Raw genomic sequence first — 20,238 nt, 5'->3', positions numbered from 1 at the left:
AGGATTTGGGTAGGAAAGCATTTTCGAACTCAATCTCAGTGTTTGACTGATCAGTGGTCGATTTTATTGACAATAATTTGCATAGGTGATTAGTGATCTATTTTTTAAGAAAACATTCAAAAACCAAACGATTAAGAAATATGCATAGATACTGTATCACAGGTAGTGATCCATTTTAGTTACTGTATATCTGATATCATCATGTCCTCATACAGAAAATAGAATAAGAAGCACCCCAGTCAGGTGTGACGTCTAGGAGGTGTGAGCAGAGGGCCTCTGACAGGTTGCCTTGCTCTAAGGCCAGCAGCATGGAGCCTCACTGTCCTGTCACTGATGCGGGCATTGTGTCTGCCGGCAGTTTCAGCAGCAGTATGGGTGGCAGATCTGAAACGATCTCTCAGATGGACCAGTCTGATGTATCGGTACTGCTCTGGTGTGGTCACTCGAGGGCGACTGGATCTTGGACGGTCATCTTTCCTGCCGGTCTGCTGAAACCTTCTCTGCAGTCCGGACACAGTGGAGCGGCTTACTCCATAGTGTCTGGCAATGCTGGCACATGAAATACCTGCCTTCAGCATACCAATAGCCCTCTCCCTTGCTTCTGTTGACATTCGAGGCATTATGGAATGCACAGAAAACTAAGTGTGGCCTTTTTTTCGCAGTGACCTAAGCTTTGAATTAAGGCCTTTTTAAAGGTGACCTGATCAGACATTGTTCCACCTTGACCTCGTGGGGTAAAAGTGTACCTAACAAGCTTTCATGTGTTTGGCACGTTGCAGTGCCTCACTGCACAAGCTGTATTGCTGGTCAGAGGGCTTAAAACAAATTGACAACTTTTTGTGAAAATACATAACCTATTACTATAGTATTCTCATTCCAGAAAATGTTGTTGTTTTTTTCTATCAGTATATATATTTAAAAAAATTATATATACTGATGGAAAAATATACCCTTTTCAAGTACAGAAAAACACTAATACTTGTTTCTTTCATTTTAGCAAAATTTAGATTTAAAGCAGATGGCTTACAGCCTTTGCTTACAGTATTGTGTTAACATTATTTTTAGAAGATTATTCTTAGATATTATATTTTGCCTATTTCCATAATCCACAGAAACATACCACTGAATGAGTATTCATAGGGTACCTTGTATGTAAAAAGCCTTTAGTAAGCAACATCAAATTATACTCTTAGAATCTCCTGGGTTTGAAATAGTGAGCCTGTACCTTAGAGGAAAGCTACTCCTTTGTGGATTAAATGTTTGATGATACGTTAAGCAGAGGATTCCTGCTTGAAGAATTAAATAAATTCCACTGAGTTGTCTGTTTCTTGGTGCTACTAAGTCACAAGCTTTAAACAGGAATATGAAGAGTAATTCCTGTTGGGGGATGCAGTGACTGTTTTCAGGGTGTGGCAGCCAGTTTACATTTAGTTATAGAGTAACACATTGTTACTACACTCCAGGTCTGTCTGATTGAATGAAGATAGCACTTTGTACAGTTGCACAGAGCACAATCATGCACTTTGACCAAATACATTCCAACACTGGCCAGAATGGCACAGAAATAGGAGGTTGCACTGCTTGTGGTTGTAGCGTGGTTGAAATATACACGTAAAATTGGACATTTTCAAGTTGTGCACCCTTACACTCCTGACAGTGGCAGAAGACTTCACATAGCCTGCTTATTAAAAATGATGGTAAGACACTTTTATTCATCTAAAAAGTATCTGCTTCCTGTCTCATGGTATCATATGATGTGCAGTATTGCATCTCACACTTGCCTAGCAACAGTGTACTGTAAATGCACTAAGTCTAATACAAATCTTTATTCAATGCTTTATATTTTGTATTTTAACGGGAAACAAGTGACATTTGCGACATTCATGCACATAGAAGGCTGACTGTCATAAAGTGTAATAAGAATAATAAAAGGAAAAGCATGGAAGCAAAAGATCATATACTGCACATTTATAGGTCTTAATAAATGTTCTAAAAGTGGCTTGATTTCCTGCTACCATTCACATGATGAATTAGAGAGCTTATAGGTGAATACAAGACTTTATAACCACCGTGTGTGTTCATGTGTAGATGTTTTAGCTAAATTCGTATGGAGCACATTGTTATAAAATGAACTTGTTTGCAAATTCAGTCTCTGGTAACAACAATGAAGACACTGGTCATCATTAGAGTTGATATTGTGGTGCATTTAGGTACTTTATACAATTACTGTTGCTTTTTTCATGAAGCTGGAAAACAAAGCACAGTACACGTTACAGAATTACAACTCATTCTTTACAATAAAAATATTTGTGGCATGCAAACATTTCTGTCTATTACCTGAAAATATTTGATATGCTATGCTGATGCTTGTTCAATAAGCTACCCAAGAGAGTTAACCCCTTTTTATTTTGCTTCTAGTGCCTTTTTTTTCTTACACTGTAAATTATATCAGTAGGAACGCAGGGGAACAATTAATTAGTCAACATTCTGGAAGTAAGGAATTGAGTTTGAGCACTCATTGCAAGCTAATATTCAAACAGTCTGCTGACCACTCGGTTTGTTAGGTTATGCAGCAGGAGCCATTAAAAGTTAAAAGTGCTAGCCCTTTTGTTTGCAACACCCAGATGAAGCTGACCTTTAGTTTGACCTATTGGTATAATAAAGCACTGAGGGAGAGCACTGCTGTGATTTTGTCAGAACGATAGGCCTAGGCCTGCTCTATCTTCAATGTCTAGAGGGATCCCAGTGAATCAGGATTCACTGGCATTTTCTCTTTGAGACCAGGATTTTACTAATGACTTAACACTGTGCAACATCCAAATGTTATAGAGTTAGCCAGAGAGGAAATATTTCTTTGTCACCCTACTTTTTGCAAAGAAAACTGTCTCTACTTTGAAGGATGCAGTGAGGAGGTATAATTTTCCTCATTTTTTGTGAAATGTTTTTTTTTCTTCAGAAAACTATAGAAGCAGGTCACTGTGAATGAATCACACTGAACCTTTAAAAGTGAGATCTGTTTCTCCTAGTGCAGTCTCTGTCAGGCTTTCTGTCTATAAGGTACTGTAATTACAGCACAAGGACTGAGGCAATTACCTGTGCTATAATCACCTCCTTAATTTAATACTGTAGATAAGCAGAGTTACAGAAGGTTTTGACAATAATGGATGCAATCAACTTTTTTTAGGAGGAAGCAGTTGAAGTTCCATCTCATTCCAACTGTAGTGTTTATTGCATCAGAGTGACTGAAGCCATAAAGAATGGGGATTCACTGGTTTATGTTGTGAAATCTGAAGAGGTATGAATGCATCAATGGTTTGCATTAAAAACAATTAAGGTGAAAATGTACTCAGGTATATCAGCGTGGTGTGGATAGTATTTTTGTGAAAGATCCCCTGTGTATTTAGCAAGATGATTAAAAGTGTAAATGCCTCATATCAACCTAAAGTGATTTTAACACAATGATAAGTGCCACGACTGTTATGAAACAAGATACTGTAAATGTCATTTTTTGCATTGCTGTAACCCCAGGATCATCATGGCTATTGGTTTATCATTTTAGACTTTTAAATGTAAAGCCTTTTTAGCTGTACAAATCTGGCCTTATCTGGTATTATTCTCTTTGTAGATAAGTCATACTGTATACTCTAAACATAAATGTCGCTATTCCTAAAAGAAGTCACCAAAGTATAGATGAAAATGCTCACTTTCTAAATTTTCCATAATACAATTTTACTTTTTTATTAAATATATGTAGGAGCTTTAATTGAGTCTTTTTCAGATTATACTGATTATTCTTTTCCACTTCTTAATGTGCAAAAAAACCCAACTTTAATCAGTTACACCAGTTTGATGCAGACTTCTGATCTGTTTTGAAGTAGGCCTAACCGAGTAAAGTGGCTGTTGAACAGCCTTACAATAGAAACAGAAGAGGGTCGTGGTTTTAAGGCACATAAATACTTGTTCGTTTTATTTCTTCAGTTGTCCAGCAATATGCAGTACCAAGTTGACCGAACATATGAAGATTTTGAGTGGCTTCAGCACTGCCTTTTTACCCAAGAAAGTGTCCCTGGTCTTCAAGGGATTATTGTTAGTATCCATTTGATCTTTTTTACCTTTTGCAACCTAACCTTATTGATGAAATTTACTATTTTATTTGCCTTGATCCAGAGAGACAACATAATCTTTTAAAAGAGGACTATGAGACTGTAACTTCTAGTTTATCAGTTTATTTATTCATTATCAGAACACCACTTATTCCTTATTTTCAATAATGATAACACGTAATTTTACACTCTGTGCATCATCTTTTTCGTAATGTAACATTTTGAACATGTACAGGTATGTACAGTAGTGCAAAAAAAAAACCTTTTGTGCTTGGATAGTCTATTGCAGAAGTTTTTACCATTTAAAAAAGTTTCAAATGATGAATGCTACAATGAAATGCCCCCTCTACAATTCTGATTTTGTTCTTAGTTAAAAGTAAAGAGTGATTATTCTGAAATAATTTAAGCACTTTCTTAAAATCTGTATTTCAGTTTCCTCCTCTACCAGCTAAACCGATGACATGTGACCCCAGCTCAGATGCAAGACGTTTTAAACAGCTAGGTATGTAAAATATATGCATGAAGTTATTGAATAAAGTTATTTTTAGTTATATTCAAATTACAAATACTACCAAAACGGAAGCTTAACGTGTGGAAACTGCTTATTACAATGTGGTAAAAAATGTTGTAATTTCTTGTAATTTAATTTAATTCCTTTTTCAAATTATTAACAATTCACTGCCCTTTCCCAAGCTTTTCTTTTAATCCCGCAAAAAGGCATCAATAAATCAGATGCATATATTTTAGTTTAATCGTTCAGATGGTGTTCATAAAACCATGGTGAACTCTCTGGAGAATAATACAATAAAAGACTGAAGTTTAAAAAAGATATATGCTACCTGCTCCAGAGATTTAAAGTTTGTGAAAATGGATTGCTGTAGTAAGCTTCATTGAGTTATAAGAGTAGCTGTCATGTCTTCTGAGCAGTGTTGACTCGTATTGTGCTCTACATACATTTTGAAACCTATGAATCCTGTTCAAGCAATCCTGCTTTTTCTGTTTAAGTGAATTGTTGAGAATTCCTTCCTTTTTCTGTTTGTTTTTATTTTATTGCCGAAGATGAAATTAAGTGCCCAACAAAGTGTGAATAAAAAACAATTTAATCCTGCAGGGAACTTGTTTATGTGATCTGTCACTGAGTATGGAGAAAGTTAAAGTGACTGAGCTGGAGTGCTTCACAAAATTATTTTCCAGGGCTTCTAGCCTTGGGAGGAACCTGGCAAACATATTACAGAGCTCTGGAGAAATACCTTCATCTTGTATCAGGACATTCCATCCTTGTCAAAAATTCAGCATTGCAAAGCTTTCTCACACATAAAGAGGTATGTTTTATCAAAGAGGTTCTTTAAAATATTAACCATTTTAACATTCAATAAGAATCATGAGGTCCAGTAAAATTAGAATGGGGATAAACTGACAGTTTGAATCTGCTTTCATCAGGACTCTTAACAGTTCTGTGTATTCTGTAATTCTAGTGAAGACTGTATAAGAGATGATGGAGTTTTTTTGGATTGCATGTTCTCAAGATAACACTGAATGACAAACTCTTAAAACATACAGTTTGAGCATTGCTTATCAGGTTTGCTTGGACAAGCTGCACTATGAAATATGGGAATATTTTACTATGCCATATATCAGACACAGTATCAACATCAACACTGAAGACTTTATGAAAACACCTGATACTATGTTCTATAGTGAGTTACACATTATTTAAAACCAGGACCCCAGCAATGCAAGACAGCAGTGTTAACCAATGCATCACCCTGCACGCCCTCTTGTGTAGTTTTTTCACTAGATTTTTTTCATATTTTATTTTGCCCATTAAAGCTGAGGGGCAGAAGCCATAACTTACTTTTGAAAACAGAGCAATGGATCATTCACACTTTGATTCCAATGAGGAATGCACCTGCCTTACCATCTAAATGATGATATGTCAGAAATATTTTCCCCAAAAAGTATTGAAAACACATCTAATCATGCAGTTACTTTATACTAAATATAACACATGCTATATATTTTTGTATACAGCATATGGTACGATTTGAAGACATTTATAAATAGCATGTGAAGTAGAGGAATTCAATGCACATGTAGTACAAGCTGTTAAAGGACGCTTTCGCTATATTAAACATGAATCCCTGTCAGCCTCCAGGAAAGCAGATTGTGAAGAAGGGGATCTTTGACAAGCTGAGCCAGGCTGTGGAAGGACTAAGGAAGGAACATCACAAGGTACAGGTACATCACTGAGGGAGTAGCACTTTTCATCCCCAGTACAGACAAAGAACGTGAATCGTTTAACATTCAAAATTCTATTGAATACAAATTACAGTAATTACCTCAGTATCATGCTGTTAAAATGGAACGGCTTCTCACTTCAGAAAGCATTTATCATCGGAAACAGAATAGCTCAAGCTCCACAATGGCAGTTCTATTTCAAGAGCTGCATACCTGGTATATAGTTTCGTATGCAGCATTAGACTGTTTAAATGCAAGACAACATATCCAATATGATTGCATGTAAGCCAAAGAAGGTGTATGGTTTCTCTTTGTTAAAATGTCCAGTATGAAATACTTTTATTTTCAAAGTTATATTTCTTGATTTATTCATGTTTTGTAGATCAAATAGATCATTTCTAAGTATAGTATTGTAGTGATAGTGTTAAGTGGTGAGTGCAGAATAATTTTTACCCTGTGACCCTTTCAGGATATTGATGAGTTTTTTCAAAACGAGAGGGACAGTAACGTGATACTCACTGGACTTACCAAAGCTGCGTCAGAAGTAGGTCTTTGCTTTCAAATTGTGATTATCTTAATGAAGCACCATTGATATTTGCTAAAATCTTATTTTCTACCTAAATATAATTTTTGGTTTTATTGTTCATTCCACAGAGGTTCCTTGAAATGGTGGTAGCTGAACAAAGTAAGTACTGTACCCGACAGAGCAAGTCTTTTAATCTTGAAAAACGTTTGTTTTTAAGGACGTTTCCAAATGAGATGAGGTAGTTGTCCATTGTTTTTTACTAGATAACTGGCATGAGGATTTCATCTAGCCATTTCTTGATGTATATTATGATATCTGCTTCAACAAAATGTCTGTGTAGCTTGTATGGACTCCCTCAAATTCTTGAAAGGTTGCCACCTGTTCTCCATTTTAAAAGGACTTCCTTTGGTTTTTATTTGTTTTCTCTGGTTTATGTTTCTCCTTTGGGTTGGTTTTGTCAATACCTTGGAGAATTCTGAATACCTAAATCTGTACTTCTGTAGTATTCTCTTTTGAAGACTATATAAAAGTTCAGTTCTTCTAGCCTATCAGAGTAGAACATTCCTAAGAACTCAATTGTTATTCTCAGAACTGATTCTACATTAGCAATATTATATTTTGCTTTGTTGTAATACCCATATATATTCTAACATTCAAATTAAAAGGAAAGCTTGGTTTGGGAAAAAACTTGAAATTTAAACCTACAATATATGGAACTGTACAGCAGAAATCAGGAGTACAGCATATTGAGCATATACAGTATGTGTAGTTTCTATGATCACCATATTAATATTCAAATAAACATCACAGTATTCATAATTCTAAGCCATTTCTTCTTAACTATGAGATCAGCAATGTTCTAGTATTCAAAATGTGCACTGTTTCCATGGAAGCACACATAAGCATGACTGTTTCATGGTTGTTAAGGATAAAGTGGAGAAAATTTAATATACAGACCAAAGTACACATTACCTGGTTCATATTATAGGTTTTCCATCTGTGTTTGTAAAATATACAGGCTGATGTACATAGTGGAACTAAGCTTCACACAAACATACAGTAACTGCAGATACATTAGTTTTCATGTGGATGTAAGAAATTGACAACATTTAGCCTCTCTGCATTAAATTGACTCAATGTATTTTTTTCACAATTAGAATGAGCTTGGAAAATAAATATTGTAGGCCTGTTATATTTTCGAATGTTGTAAACAAATTAAATTGATCTACCATTGGCTGATTTCTCTTTTTTCGAGTTAGAGGAATCAAACACTGTCTATGACTCTTGCAATTTATCCAGGGCTTATCTAGGAATCTAGAAAGATTTTTCATTAACTATCCAACAAACAGAAACCCCGCTGTGAATAACCATATTTGATAAAGGCAAAGCACAGAGTCTATGCATGAACAATGACAAAGGCAAAAGAGCGCATTTCAGGATATTGCGATTTATTATATTTGAGATTCTCATGAAAAAGCTGGAGGTGTCTAGTGACAATAGTGGCTGTCATCCTACAGAAGGCATCAGCATGAGCTATCACTGTAGATTTCAATGTTTGTCATTGCTGCCTTCTTGATCTTGATCAGAAGTACCTTTATATGTTTTTCTGACAGGTTATGATTATATCACTCTTCTTACCACTGCGGTTCTGTTGCATAAATGGGAACAACACTCTCTGGAAAAAAGAGCATTATTGTGAATTAAGACTGGTTGACTCAGACAATCATTTCTCCTAATAATAAGTTTGGCAGAGATAAGCATGGTTTGAGCTTTGGGAATTCATGCAGTGAGACTAGTGTTGACATCACCTTATAGTGTACTGTATATAAAATCACTGTGATAGACTTGGCCTTCATAGTTCAAAACCAATGAAAAAGTTCATAACCGTGTGGCACAATTGGGCTTCCTGGCTGTTAGGGAGTCTAACAGTAACAACCAATTGGCAGCATGACAGGAAGCATGTAGTGCACCTTCTTAAGAATTCTCACCATTTCTTGGATTGAATAAAAGTGGAGTAAAAGCAATTGCAAGGAACCAAAAAGAGATATGATGCTCGAAACTACAAGGCTTTTTTTTTTCTTTTAACCTTGTTTCAACAGAAATAATGGTCGCTTGTGGACATTTCTCCACATCTCTGCAGCTGGGGATCGGGCAGGAAGATGATTCCACAGCCTGTCGTATTTCAAAGTAAACTGCTCTATTACACTAACAAGAACCACAAGGGAGGTCTTGTAATGTTCATTGATTAAGCCTTAAATATAAATATGGAAGATGTATGCTCACCTTGTAAAGGATTTTAATAATGTTATTATATTTATATATATATATCTGTATTTATATTCAAATATAATCTATAAAGTTGCACACAATTGTTTTAATTGTTTTGTACAATTTTTAGTTTTATTTACTTGTAGGTATGCTTGAATAAATTCCAATGCCGTTTTTTGATAAATGTAAACATTGTTGTAAAACAATATCAAACGCCAGGGTTTTATCCATAGTAAGGTGTCTCACAGCCATCAGTTTATCTCCCTATTCTTTCAGGATATGTCTAAAGCTGTCAGAAGTGATAGATACAGTAAAGGTAAGAAGTCACCTATTTATTTTAGCAGTAAACAGCCAACCACCAGATATACCCAAATAAAAAAATCCAGCTTCAGACCATGATTAACTATAAAATGTGTGGAACATTGGCCTCTTATTCTTCATGTATTATGATGTTTAACTAGTAGTGAAAACTACACTTCTGATTTTATCCACTTCAAGTACACGAACTCAGCAACTGGAAAATTCATCTCAGACTGTTACTCTACCAGTGTCTCAGTGCTAATTTGACTCAGATATTTGAAAGGAAATATTTCCTTTAGTAGGTAGCTGCATCAGCATGCATAGGCTGCAAAGGAACAAGTAAAAATTTATGCCATGCTGAAAAGAGAAGAAAATAACATTTCAGCTGTGGAAACATGTTTTTTTCTTCTCTTTTCAGCATGGAACAAACCTTTAAATGTTCCAATATTTTGTTCTCAGGTGGTTTTACTGTTTTTTCATGTTTATAAATATATTAATATTTTTACCTATTAAAGCAGATGGCACAGTACTGGTGCCTCACAGTACTGGAGCCCTAAGTTCAATTCTGGTCTTGGGGTGCTATCTACAGTATGTGGAGCACTTAAGGTTATTATGTTTCAAATACTGTACAGCATACAGTATGTTCTCCTCTTGTCCTCTGGGTGCTCTAGTTTTCTTCCACAGCTCAAGGACATAGAGGTATAGTAGGTTAATTATCTTCTGGGTTGGCCCTGGTGTGAGTCTGTGTTTTTGTGCCTGTATTTGACAGCCCTGTGATGGACTGGTGTTCCATCCAGGGTGTACCCTGCTTTGTGCCCATTGCTTGCTGGGATAGGATGAAGTGGTAAGAAAATGGATGGACAGAAATTAAAGTTTAACACCTGTGGCAATTTTACATGTTATAATTAATAAACATTCTGTCTTTTTGTTTTAGGAAATGAATTTTGTGTTAGGAAATGTGTTTCATTCGTTGTTATACCAGAAGAATTCTGAAATGAGAAAGGAGAGTTATGGTATTTGGTCTCTGTATGCATCTGTTCTGTGCTTTATTGTTATGCTCATGGATATTGTTTGATTTCAGCTGTTTGACATAAAAGCCATATAATATTGTTTTCTAAATTATAAAGATGTGTATAAACAAATAAAATGAACAGATAAACAGATAAAATGTGGATAAAGGCACTTACTGCTATTATCTATCAAATACAGCATTTGTAATGAACATACAAATAGAGTGATTCAGTTTATCATTAAACCCTTATATTTAACCTACTGTACATTTACAGGATCCTTTTCTTATACAGTATGACAGTACAGTACATGATCTGAAAAGCAATGCAAATTAACTAACCATTAAAACGTTAGTGTCCTTATATTACAAGAAGATTAATCTAATTCAGGAGAAAATCATTTTCACTGACAATTTTATTGGAGCATAAAAATCATGCACTATAATGCATCTGATCTTCTAGGAACTAGAGGGAATGTTTTAATGAGGCAATTACAAGAGGCGTATTTATGAGCTATGCTAATGATACATAATTAGAATATGGCTAATTAGAGAATGGAACCTAAAATATGGTTTTAAAGTGGACTATCAGACCTAAATAGGCTAAGCAATGCTTACAAAAGTGCACAACAGAATGTTAATGGTTGTCAGTTACATTTAAATATGATTATAAGCTACAACTGTACCCTCCAAAAGAAGCATGAATTTAAATTACATATGAATACATCAGAATTGTTATTGCTATTTTCAAATTCTTACTCCAAAGGCAAGCACTTAAAGAGAAGTGGTCTATTTAAAATCCTGCTGTAGATTTATGATTCCACTTTGTCATATTTAGAGCTGAAAAGAAGGCGCATTGTCTGTAAACACATATTAAATGTAGTTAAAGAGATTTGGTGAAGTTTCAGCGAGCTCATATCAATGTCGTAGACACTCAGAGTGTTGCTTGGGCAATCTGTTGATTTCTTCTCTATAATAACAGTCAACAAAAAAATAAAACTTCCAATCAAGCAAGGCTGGGATAAGTTGAGATGCGTTTCTTTGAGCATTTCTTAGAAAGGTTTGTAGGTTTGTGCATAATGTTTTGGCTGTTCAAAATGTAGTACAGCATATTATAATACATTGGAGTAAAATCAGACCATTCTGCGAAATCAGCTTTTTATTTTGATTGTGTATTTGTCTTTTATTAGAAAAATTATGAAAGTGTTGCAGAAAATAATCTCAACACAATAGGCCTCTATCTGGACCTGTATTCTCGCTATCAAGAAACTGAAAAGGTAAACTTGCTTTTCCTGGAGCATGATTTCTATGTCAAAAGAAAAAGAATATGAGAACTAGTTAGAAAATGTTAATATATTAAGCCCTGCTCTGTACATTTTTGTAAATTTGTCAATTGTGTTTGTTTCAAAGTCACAAATGTACAGTATATAATTTATGAATAAAAGTACTACATACATTTATAAAGCAGGGGTTTAAGACAGATATACTATTCAAGGCTTTTGCAGGACTTCTGTATTACTATCTCCATCTTTCTATCTTCTTTCTTATCATCTTTCTCACCTACTGTATAAGGCTCTGTGTGGCTTGTCTCCTCAGTACCTGTTTGAGTTACTATCGTCCTACTCCCCACCTCGCAAGCTTCACTCATCTAATTCTGGTCTCCTATCTTTCCCAAAAGCCCGTTTACACTCTATGGATGACAGGGTATTCTGCTACACCCCAATGCTCTGGAACTCTATCACTAAGCATATTAGAGAGTCACCTATAGTACCTTGAACTCTTTCAAATCTAGACTCAAAACCTTCTTTAGAAGTGATGTTATTGAAGTGATTCGGTGTGCCTCTTTTCTTCCCTACTGTATTCCATACCTGCATCTACTATTTCCTCTAAATGTTTAATTTTTGTTGTTGTGTAAAGTGCTTTGAATTAAAAACACTGCATAAAAATAAAGTTCATTATTATTATCCAACAGATGCAGTGCTTAAAATATTTTGTTTATAGTGAATCGATACTTTGATATATATTTCTAACTCTTGTGTGTACATGTACAGTAACATTAGATTGGAAACAAGGAGGAATTCTAAGATGTATTGTATGGAACTGATAAACACCTGAAATTGGACTTTCATTAATCACACATGTACTGTATTTGACACCTTAACCTTTAACTATCCATGAAGAGATAGATTCTTAATATTGATTGATTATTTCTGAATTCCTGTTTATCTGTCTTTGTGTTTTGGACAGGAGATGCTATTCAGGAGAACCTGTAAACTTGTTGAGGTTGAAAACGTAAATAAAAGTCTTGTGAAGGTCAAAAGCACTAAGAAGGCAATAGTAAGTGATTATATAATTAAATACTATAAATCCATTAACAGTCAGTTATTTGATTTAAAGAAAATAAACTACAGTACTTCCACTTCCCTATAAGTGTATTTTTCTGTGCCAGTAATTATTCCTGGGTGGTGTGGTGAAAAGAATTTGTACAGTATATTGCAGTACACATTTACTAAAGTAACAACAAAATGAGCATTATAAGCTTCTCTACACATAGGAAACATTCAGATAGGTTTTGCTGTTTCCATGTGAGTGGTGTTTTTGGATGTCTACTTCTTGTATACTATAAGTGGACAATACAGCAAAATGTATGTGAAAAGGCTGGTTTTATCTTTCACTGCTAGATGTTTAAGGCAGAGCATGGGAGATGGGCCAATGGAAACAGCAAAGGCAACATTGCCGGGATTGTGGCAATTTATTTTATTTGCTTTTGTAAGGTAAAAAGTTTTAAGGAATGATTGAAATACAGATGAGCTGGGTTCTTTCTGAACAAACTAAAAAAAAAAGCTTTCTTTGTGGTAGCATTACATGGTCCATGCCTGAATTCGTATGAAGTAAGCAATCCCATGGAGTTTAATTCCTGCTAAAATAAACCTATTATTATTTGTACATATTCAAGGCCTTAATACTCATATGGGTTTCTGGCTAAATGACAAAATAAAATTAAATCAAAAAGAAGAATTTATAAGCGACAAATAAAATTAATTTCAAATTAATAAATGGGCTGATTCACTGAAACATGAATTTCTGTTGATAATGAAATTAAAATAAGAATAAACAGTCATCGCCACAATTATCATTGTCATTTGGTTCACATTGTATTGTACAAATTGTATTTCATTCTAGGCTAAATGTGTTTTTAATGAGTTTTTGCTATGAAGCAAGTTGCTAATATAGTTTAAGTATGCTGTAGGTGGCAGCACAGGGATTATCAATGCACCTAGCTGCTGCATAGAGCTTTGTGCTGGGTATTCAAACTCAATAATGGTGATAAAGCATTCAAACACACAAATACACAAAAACAATGAATGCTGAATATGTAAGTACTATGAATATCTTAAGATATTCCTGAAAGCAAAAAAAAAATAGATTATTAGGAAATCATGCACTTAATATTTTAATTATTTTGTTACATTTTTATAGTTAAAAAATATTGTAATTTTGTAATATTGTAATATTGTAAGTTCCTTACGTTCTGTTTTTATATTTTGGGGTCAGACCAAATTAGCATTGATGAATGCATTTCAAACCATAATGAAAGTACAATCTACACAGTAACTTGTAAAACCTTCAATTTTACATCACAAACTAGATTAAATTTTCAGGTCTGCACGGTGGCACATTCTGTAATCCAGAACGAGGCACCAAAACCTCCGATGATGTGAAGCAGCCTTATTAGCCTTATAAAGAAGCAGGCTTGTGCGCTTTCAATCCAATAGAAATATTGCTCTCGATTTGGAAATGATCTTGTCAACAAAAAAAACGACTTACAATACTTGTTAATTCTGCATGTCGATCACGTTGAAACATTTCTTCAGTGGAATATCTGCTGCACAACCTGTACTTATTTGCCTGTGCATCACATTAGTTATTACAGTGACTAGTGAGCAGGAAGGGGCCGCTTCACATCACAATTCGTGGGAACTAGAGTGCACGTTTGCAACAACATGGCAACCTACAGTACTTTCACAAAGTTCACTGTTTTGTTCTTAATTCAAAATTTGTGATTTTTTTTCTATACTGTAACCGATTTTATTTTGTTACCGAGATTTAACAACCCCTCTGAGCAATTGGACTGGAAGGGGACTGCAGTTTCCCTTTAAGGGTTGAGATCAGTCTCTTAAGTGCTCAGTGACCTGGAAGTTCTGTAGTCCCAGTCTATGAAGATGGAAACTCTTTTACGGCACAGTTGCTTCTATTCATGCATCTGTTCATTCTATCCTATCCTGGCTCTGTTTCTGTGTGATCTTTTATCTGATCTTGGGGCCTTCTTTGCCTATAGCCCTGTGGAGGCTGGCTTATTGATTTAACTGCAACTGGTCTAGTCCTAGTCCTAGCCTTGACATAGCCATTCAAACACTCAAAGAAAGCAACACTGTATTAATTTATAGAATAGGGTACTTTTATGCAGAATGTAATTATTTGGATAACCCCAATCTGCAATAAAATACTATTGCAAGTTAACTGGCAAGGACCTTTAAATACTCATTTCAGAAGTATAACTTGCCAGCAGATGTCAGCAAATTCTTCTTGATTCTAGAATACAATCTGGAGGCATTCACTGAATTCATCCATTAAAACTTAATACTTAAGGCTGAAAGCAGGTTTTCTCAATTACTGTAGGTCTAGTACTTACAGTACTTTCTTAGAAGAACTAAACAATTCTATCTTGATGCTTGCTGATGAAATAAGTATGGCTTGAAAGCCATCCATAATTTAAACACATTTAAGATTAGAATGAATTATCAATCTTTATGTAAAATATTTCATGCTAGGCCAGTCTTCTTGCAAATCAAAAATGAACATTACATGCACTAGTAATGGTTACTATGGTGGAATGAGTGCTTTATCATTATTTCTTTCTAATATTATGAAGATACAGTAGTTAGAAGTAAGCCTACAGATGTGTTGACTGGAAATAGAAAAATCACTAACATGACTTAATAGCTGTATTTTAGTAAAGGAAACCTGAAGGCGTACCATGTATGCTCTTATTTATTTAATTATCAATAATATGAGAACTACATGCTTTCTCACATTTAAGTTACATTTTATACTTCTTATGTATTCTGTCTTCAGAATAATTCAAAATAACATGAAATCTGTGTTTTCAGTCCTGAATTCTAAATAGCTTTTATTGCGATTTAGATGGAAGAAATTAAAAAGGCTACTGACAGAGAATTTCTTGAGATTTCTGGAATGGCCAAATGTGAGGTAAGTGAGTATTTGACTGTAGACTAAATTTCAAGACTAAGTTATTTTTTCTCAGTATCTGCTAAACAGCTTTTATGCACACTAAGACATCATGCAGATTGATCTGCTAAACAACATAGTGTAACTGCTTTAACAGCTACTCCAGATAGATAAATACATTTATCGTAGTGTGGGATGGCCATGTGTAGTCATCTGGACAGTTAAATATAGGATACTTGTTAATATGATCAAGGGGAGGAAACTTGAGTTTTGCCTATACAGTAAGTAGCCAGAAACCTATAGATTTCCTGTGTAGAGAAGAGTAATAACCAAGAAAATAAAATATACTGTACCAGAAAACAAATGTGAAACATTATTTCATTAAAAGTGATAATTAGACACAAAGACATACACACACAAACATTCCCTTGAAACTGTGCCTGTGGCAGAGTGCCTTTGAAATCTTTTAACTCAAAGGCTCTGCAGTAATTTTTGATGCAGACTGATAATTAGTCCTGCTAATTTAATAATGCTTTAGCTTTGCTCTAATAATTTTCTTGTCCTGTCTTGTAATTAACAGATTCAGAACTATCACAGAGAACGGGTTCTGGCCTTCCAGCAGTCCCTGATTGGCCTCTGCGTGCGCCAGCTGAAGACTGCCAGGGAGAGTTATGCTGTGCTCTCTCAGCAGCTCTCACACTTCAGAGAGCTCTGTGGAGAGTGACTACTATCACACTCAAACTTCACTCTGCCAGTTCCACAGAAATGTACTTTAACCAGAGGGTTATTTTGAGATCCAAACTCCTGCCTCCTTCCTCCTTCCCCCTTCCCCGATATTTTAACATTCCCCTTGTGTTTCTTCACTTCTGAGTTCATTGCCCATAAAACTAAAATCACTCTGGCACTGCCTGCAGTATGGGCACAAATCCCAGCAGACACCCTGAGAGGCTTCCTTGACAGCTGGAAAAGCTTGTTTCAGCTGGTACTAGAACAGCTAAGTAACTAAGCAATTTAACTTAAATTAGGAGAGTTTCTGTAGGTGACTAACGCCTACTAGAGACTGGGATGAAACCACCTCCCTTTCTCTGTTTTTAACTTAATATCTGACCAGGCTTCACCATGGGTCTTCAGAGGTTAAAGAATAACAGATTAGTGTGCAGTGCCTCTCTTCTTCTCTGCATGCTATAAACTGCTTTTATGACTTGGAGGAGAAATTTCTGATTATGATGGGATCAGGGGAGACAGAGATATCAGTTTATATAAATTGATTGTAATATCTTTCAGTTCTCTTTGTGTTGCTGTGCTTATGCGTGGAATTCATTACCCTTTCTTAAGGTTTTAGCACATTTTCCGGGTACTGTACATGGATACATGATTTCCAATGGTCCCTCTGCACCAGTTGTTTTACTGTAGAGTATGCTGGATTTACTCTAGAGAAAATAAAGTGTATGTACTACTCAAACAGCTGGGATTGGCTGGGATGTAACAAAGGCATTTTTTAAATTGTGTGCTGAATTGTACCAAATATATTTGTTATATAATTACAACTAATTATTTTTCATAATATGAAACTTTTGTATTATGACAGAATTTTCCATTTCTGCTAGACATGCTTTACTATAAGCACCATAATCACATTCCTGCTAATCTTATCCACAATGTACATTAACTGGATCCTTTTTGGACATTTTGACCAGTTTGGAAGTGTGAACTTACAGTTCACTGTAGTGTATCTAAATTTCTCACAGTCTACAATCTATTGCAGAATCATTGGCCTTCATCACCCTGTTTTTCTACATGGAGTGCTCTCTTCAAATATTCCACTTTCCTGCACTTAGTGGCTGAAAGAGTTTCTGTATTTTTGTAGCTAGAAAAAGCATCTTGCATGAATCCACACAATTGTCATTTTTCCTGTTGACAAAACATTAATTCTCCTTTTTGCATGCCTTTCTTTCTGATGTATATTCTTAATATTGTTGCAATTGCTTTGTGTATTTGATTAAGTCACAAATGATAAAATAGTAAAAAATCGGAGGTGGACAGTTCTTGTGCAAGTTAATCGATCACAATCTGGGCCGTTTATTCTTCCTTCCCATGTAATATAATTCTTGGTTTTCTTTGGACTCTCACTTTAGGTTTCTTTTCACTTAATTACAATAGGTGTTTTCTTTATTTGATTGCTATTGCTTTTCCCAGTCACTTCTCTAATTGTTTGAACAACACACTGAACTTCATTTAATGATAGCAAAACACTATTGAAGAAAGCTGGCTTCCAGACCTCTGTTGACATTGATGAAAGCCTATATTTTCCGTTTTAAAATAAACACATTTGCACTCCACTTTCTCTTGAACTCTCAGTGTAGAACACAAGACAGGGATTTCTGCTTTGAATTTCCAGCTGACTTCAAGAATTCAATTTAAAAATACTTGTTTTGCTAGATGAATAAATATATACTGCATAGTGCAAGTAACCTGTCTTTGGCAAACTTCAGTATTTCTGTTAAACCTGCAACACTACAGCCCTATGCTGATCAGATCTAAAATGTAGAGAATAAGTCCAACAAGATAATTGCTCTTTATGGAAGATAGAAGGATTGTCAGAACACACTGGAGAGTTTGAAACTTCTACTGAATAATAATGTCAATAATTGTTTGCAGTCATTGATTATATGGTGCTTCTAATAAAGGTATCTTGGGACGAAATAAGGATTGACGCATATTAGGTCTTGACTAATATGTCATACATCCTGTTGTTCCCATAAAGAGAAGGTATTGTATGATCACAGGAATAATTCCATGCTTTATTTATTTGGAATCAAGAATATTTCTCTCCTCAATTCCCATGTAATGCTAAAATCTTTATCTAAAATTTAATTGTTACCCATTTATAGAGACCATATAAATAAATGTATACACACTGATTTCACACAGTGAATGTTGATTGAATGGAAAACCTTCTGTTGTTGTCTTACTGTACCTCTTGTCAATATTGTGCATTTTCAGGTTTGTTACTGTAGGTAGTCATGAACATTTTTTTAAAACTAAATCACCTAATTTGTAGTTGTTTTTTCATTCAGATGCCATTGTCCAAATTAACCTATATAAAATAATTTCAATTTGTAAAATTTCACGGGTACTTGTAACTCATCAGCCTTAAGATCCTGATCTTCTCTGTTTTAATGTATTATTTTTCTTAAATAAAATCTGTTTTTTAGGAGTGGTACCTACTATGGCCTTGATTGGCTTCAATGTTTTAAAAGGTCCTTAAAATTCCCCTGAGAGTAGTCATGTGTATATTTAAGAGATGTGCTTGTGTAAGAAACACCTTAAAAAGTAACTATTGAGACAGTTTCTTGGTCAGCTGCAGTTTGGACGGCAGATGTGTGAGGTTCATCTGTCAATCTCCTTTCCGAGAGCCACCTCTGCATTCTGAACAGGGCACCTTCTCAGTATCAGCAATCCACTGCACGTCTTTTTCTGCCTCACTTAGACAAATTAAACAACAGTCAGCTTTAAAAAAAAAAAAAAAACATTTACTCCCATTCAGTGTTTTAAAACATTTGTACCTCTTTGGTAATTCAAAAACAATAAAAACATTTACAGTTCTGCAGTCAGCCAGTTTACAGGATTTCTAAACAATAGGTATGGAGGCATGGTCGTTAATATTGCTGGCTCACAACACTGGGGCCCTGGGTTCAATTCCTGGGGTGTTCTCTGTGTGGAGTTTGTATGTTCTCTCCATATTTGCATGGGTTTCCTCTAGGGGCTCTGGTTTCCTCTCACAGTCCAAAGACATAGCGGTAGATTAATTGGCTTCTGGGAAAATGGGCCCTGGTGTGAGTGTGTGTGTTTGTCTGTGTCTGCCCTGTGATGGACTGGCCTCCCTTTCAGGGTGTTTCCTGCCTTGTTCTGTTGCGATAGTGTCTGGCTTCCCCCACGACCCTGTGTTGGATAAAGTAGTTAGAAAATAAAGGAATGGATGGGAAAATTAACATTTATGTTACTGTTGTTACTGTATGTTCTGTTGTTTTACATTGCTGTGTACAAATTCAGTTAATTAATTCTTCATAACCTGTAATAGATTAACAGGCACATCAATAGTGTTTTTAGAACAATAATGAAGTGTTTAATATTGCGTTTATTAACATTTTTTTTTCTTATTAATAAGCATTTTATGGACTGACAGTTTAGTGTCTGTAGCTCTTTGTTATGCATTTATATAGCGTCATTAACAACCAACACATAAACTAAAGTGTTTCTGGTTACTATACCTCAGGATATGTTAGAAAGGCTTGATAGAAAGACTTGTTTTTTTGTTTCTAAAGTGTAGGAGAAAGTAATCATCTTCAAATTTTATATTTTTTCATGATCAATAAAATTAATTTTTTTAATTAAAAAATTAAAGGCAAGAAACAGCAAATATTTACATGGTAATGATCTTTACATGGGTAATGGTACTGTATAACTTGTACATATGTGAGTGGCAGAAAACCCATAAGTGGAAAAAGTAGAAAAAATAAATTAATACATTTTAATGCTTAAAA

General features: G+C 35.0%; 1 protein-coding gene across 1 annotated transcript; it reads left to right on the top strand.

The window, feature by feature from the left end:
- The first annotated feature begins 1,523 nt into the window (after positions 1-1,523).
- LOC148661940 (sorting nexin-6) lies at positions 1,524-19,686 on the top strand. Its single transcript, XM_088636459.1, has 14 exons — positions 1,524-1,697; positions 3,185-3,295; positions 3,979-4,086; positions 4,536-4,605; positions 5,298-5,425; positions 6,252-6,335; positions 6,811-6,885; positions 6,996-7,026; positions 8,967-9,054; positions 9,412-9,451; positions 11,635-11,721; positions 12,692-12,781; positions 15,650-15,715; positions 16,275-19,686. Exons 1-14 carry the CDS (start codon positions 1,692-1,694, stop codon positions 16,416-16,418), a joined length of 1,128 nt encoding a protein of 375 aa, XP_088492585.1. The 5' UTR covers positions 1,524-1,691; the 3' UTR covers positions 16,419-19,686.
- The last annotated feature ends 552 nt before the right edge of the window (positions 19,687-20,238 follow it).

Source organism: Lepisosteus platostomus, chromosome 6 (assembly GCF_059453375.1).
Source record: "Lepisosteus platostomus isolate fLepPlt1 chromosome 6, fLepPlt1.hap1, whole genome shotgun sequence".
In the NCBI taxonomy this organism is placed as follows: domain Eukaryota; kingdom Metazoa; phylum Chordata; class Actinopteri; order Semionotiformes; family Lepisosteidae; genus Lepisosteus; species Lepisosteus platostomus.
This window is presented reverse-complemented; position numbering and strand designations above follow the sequence as displayed.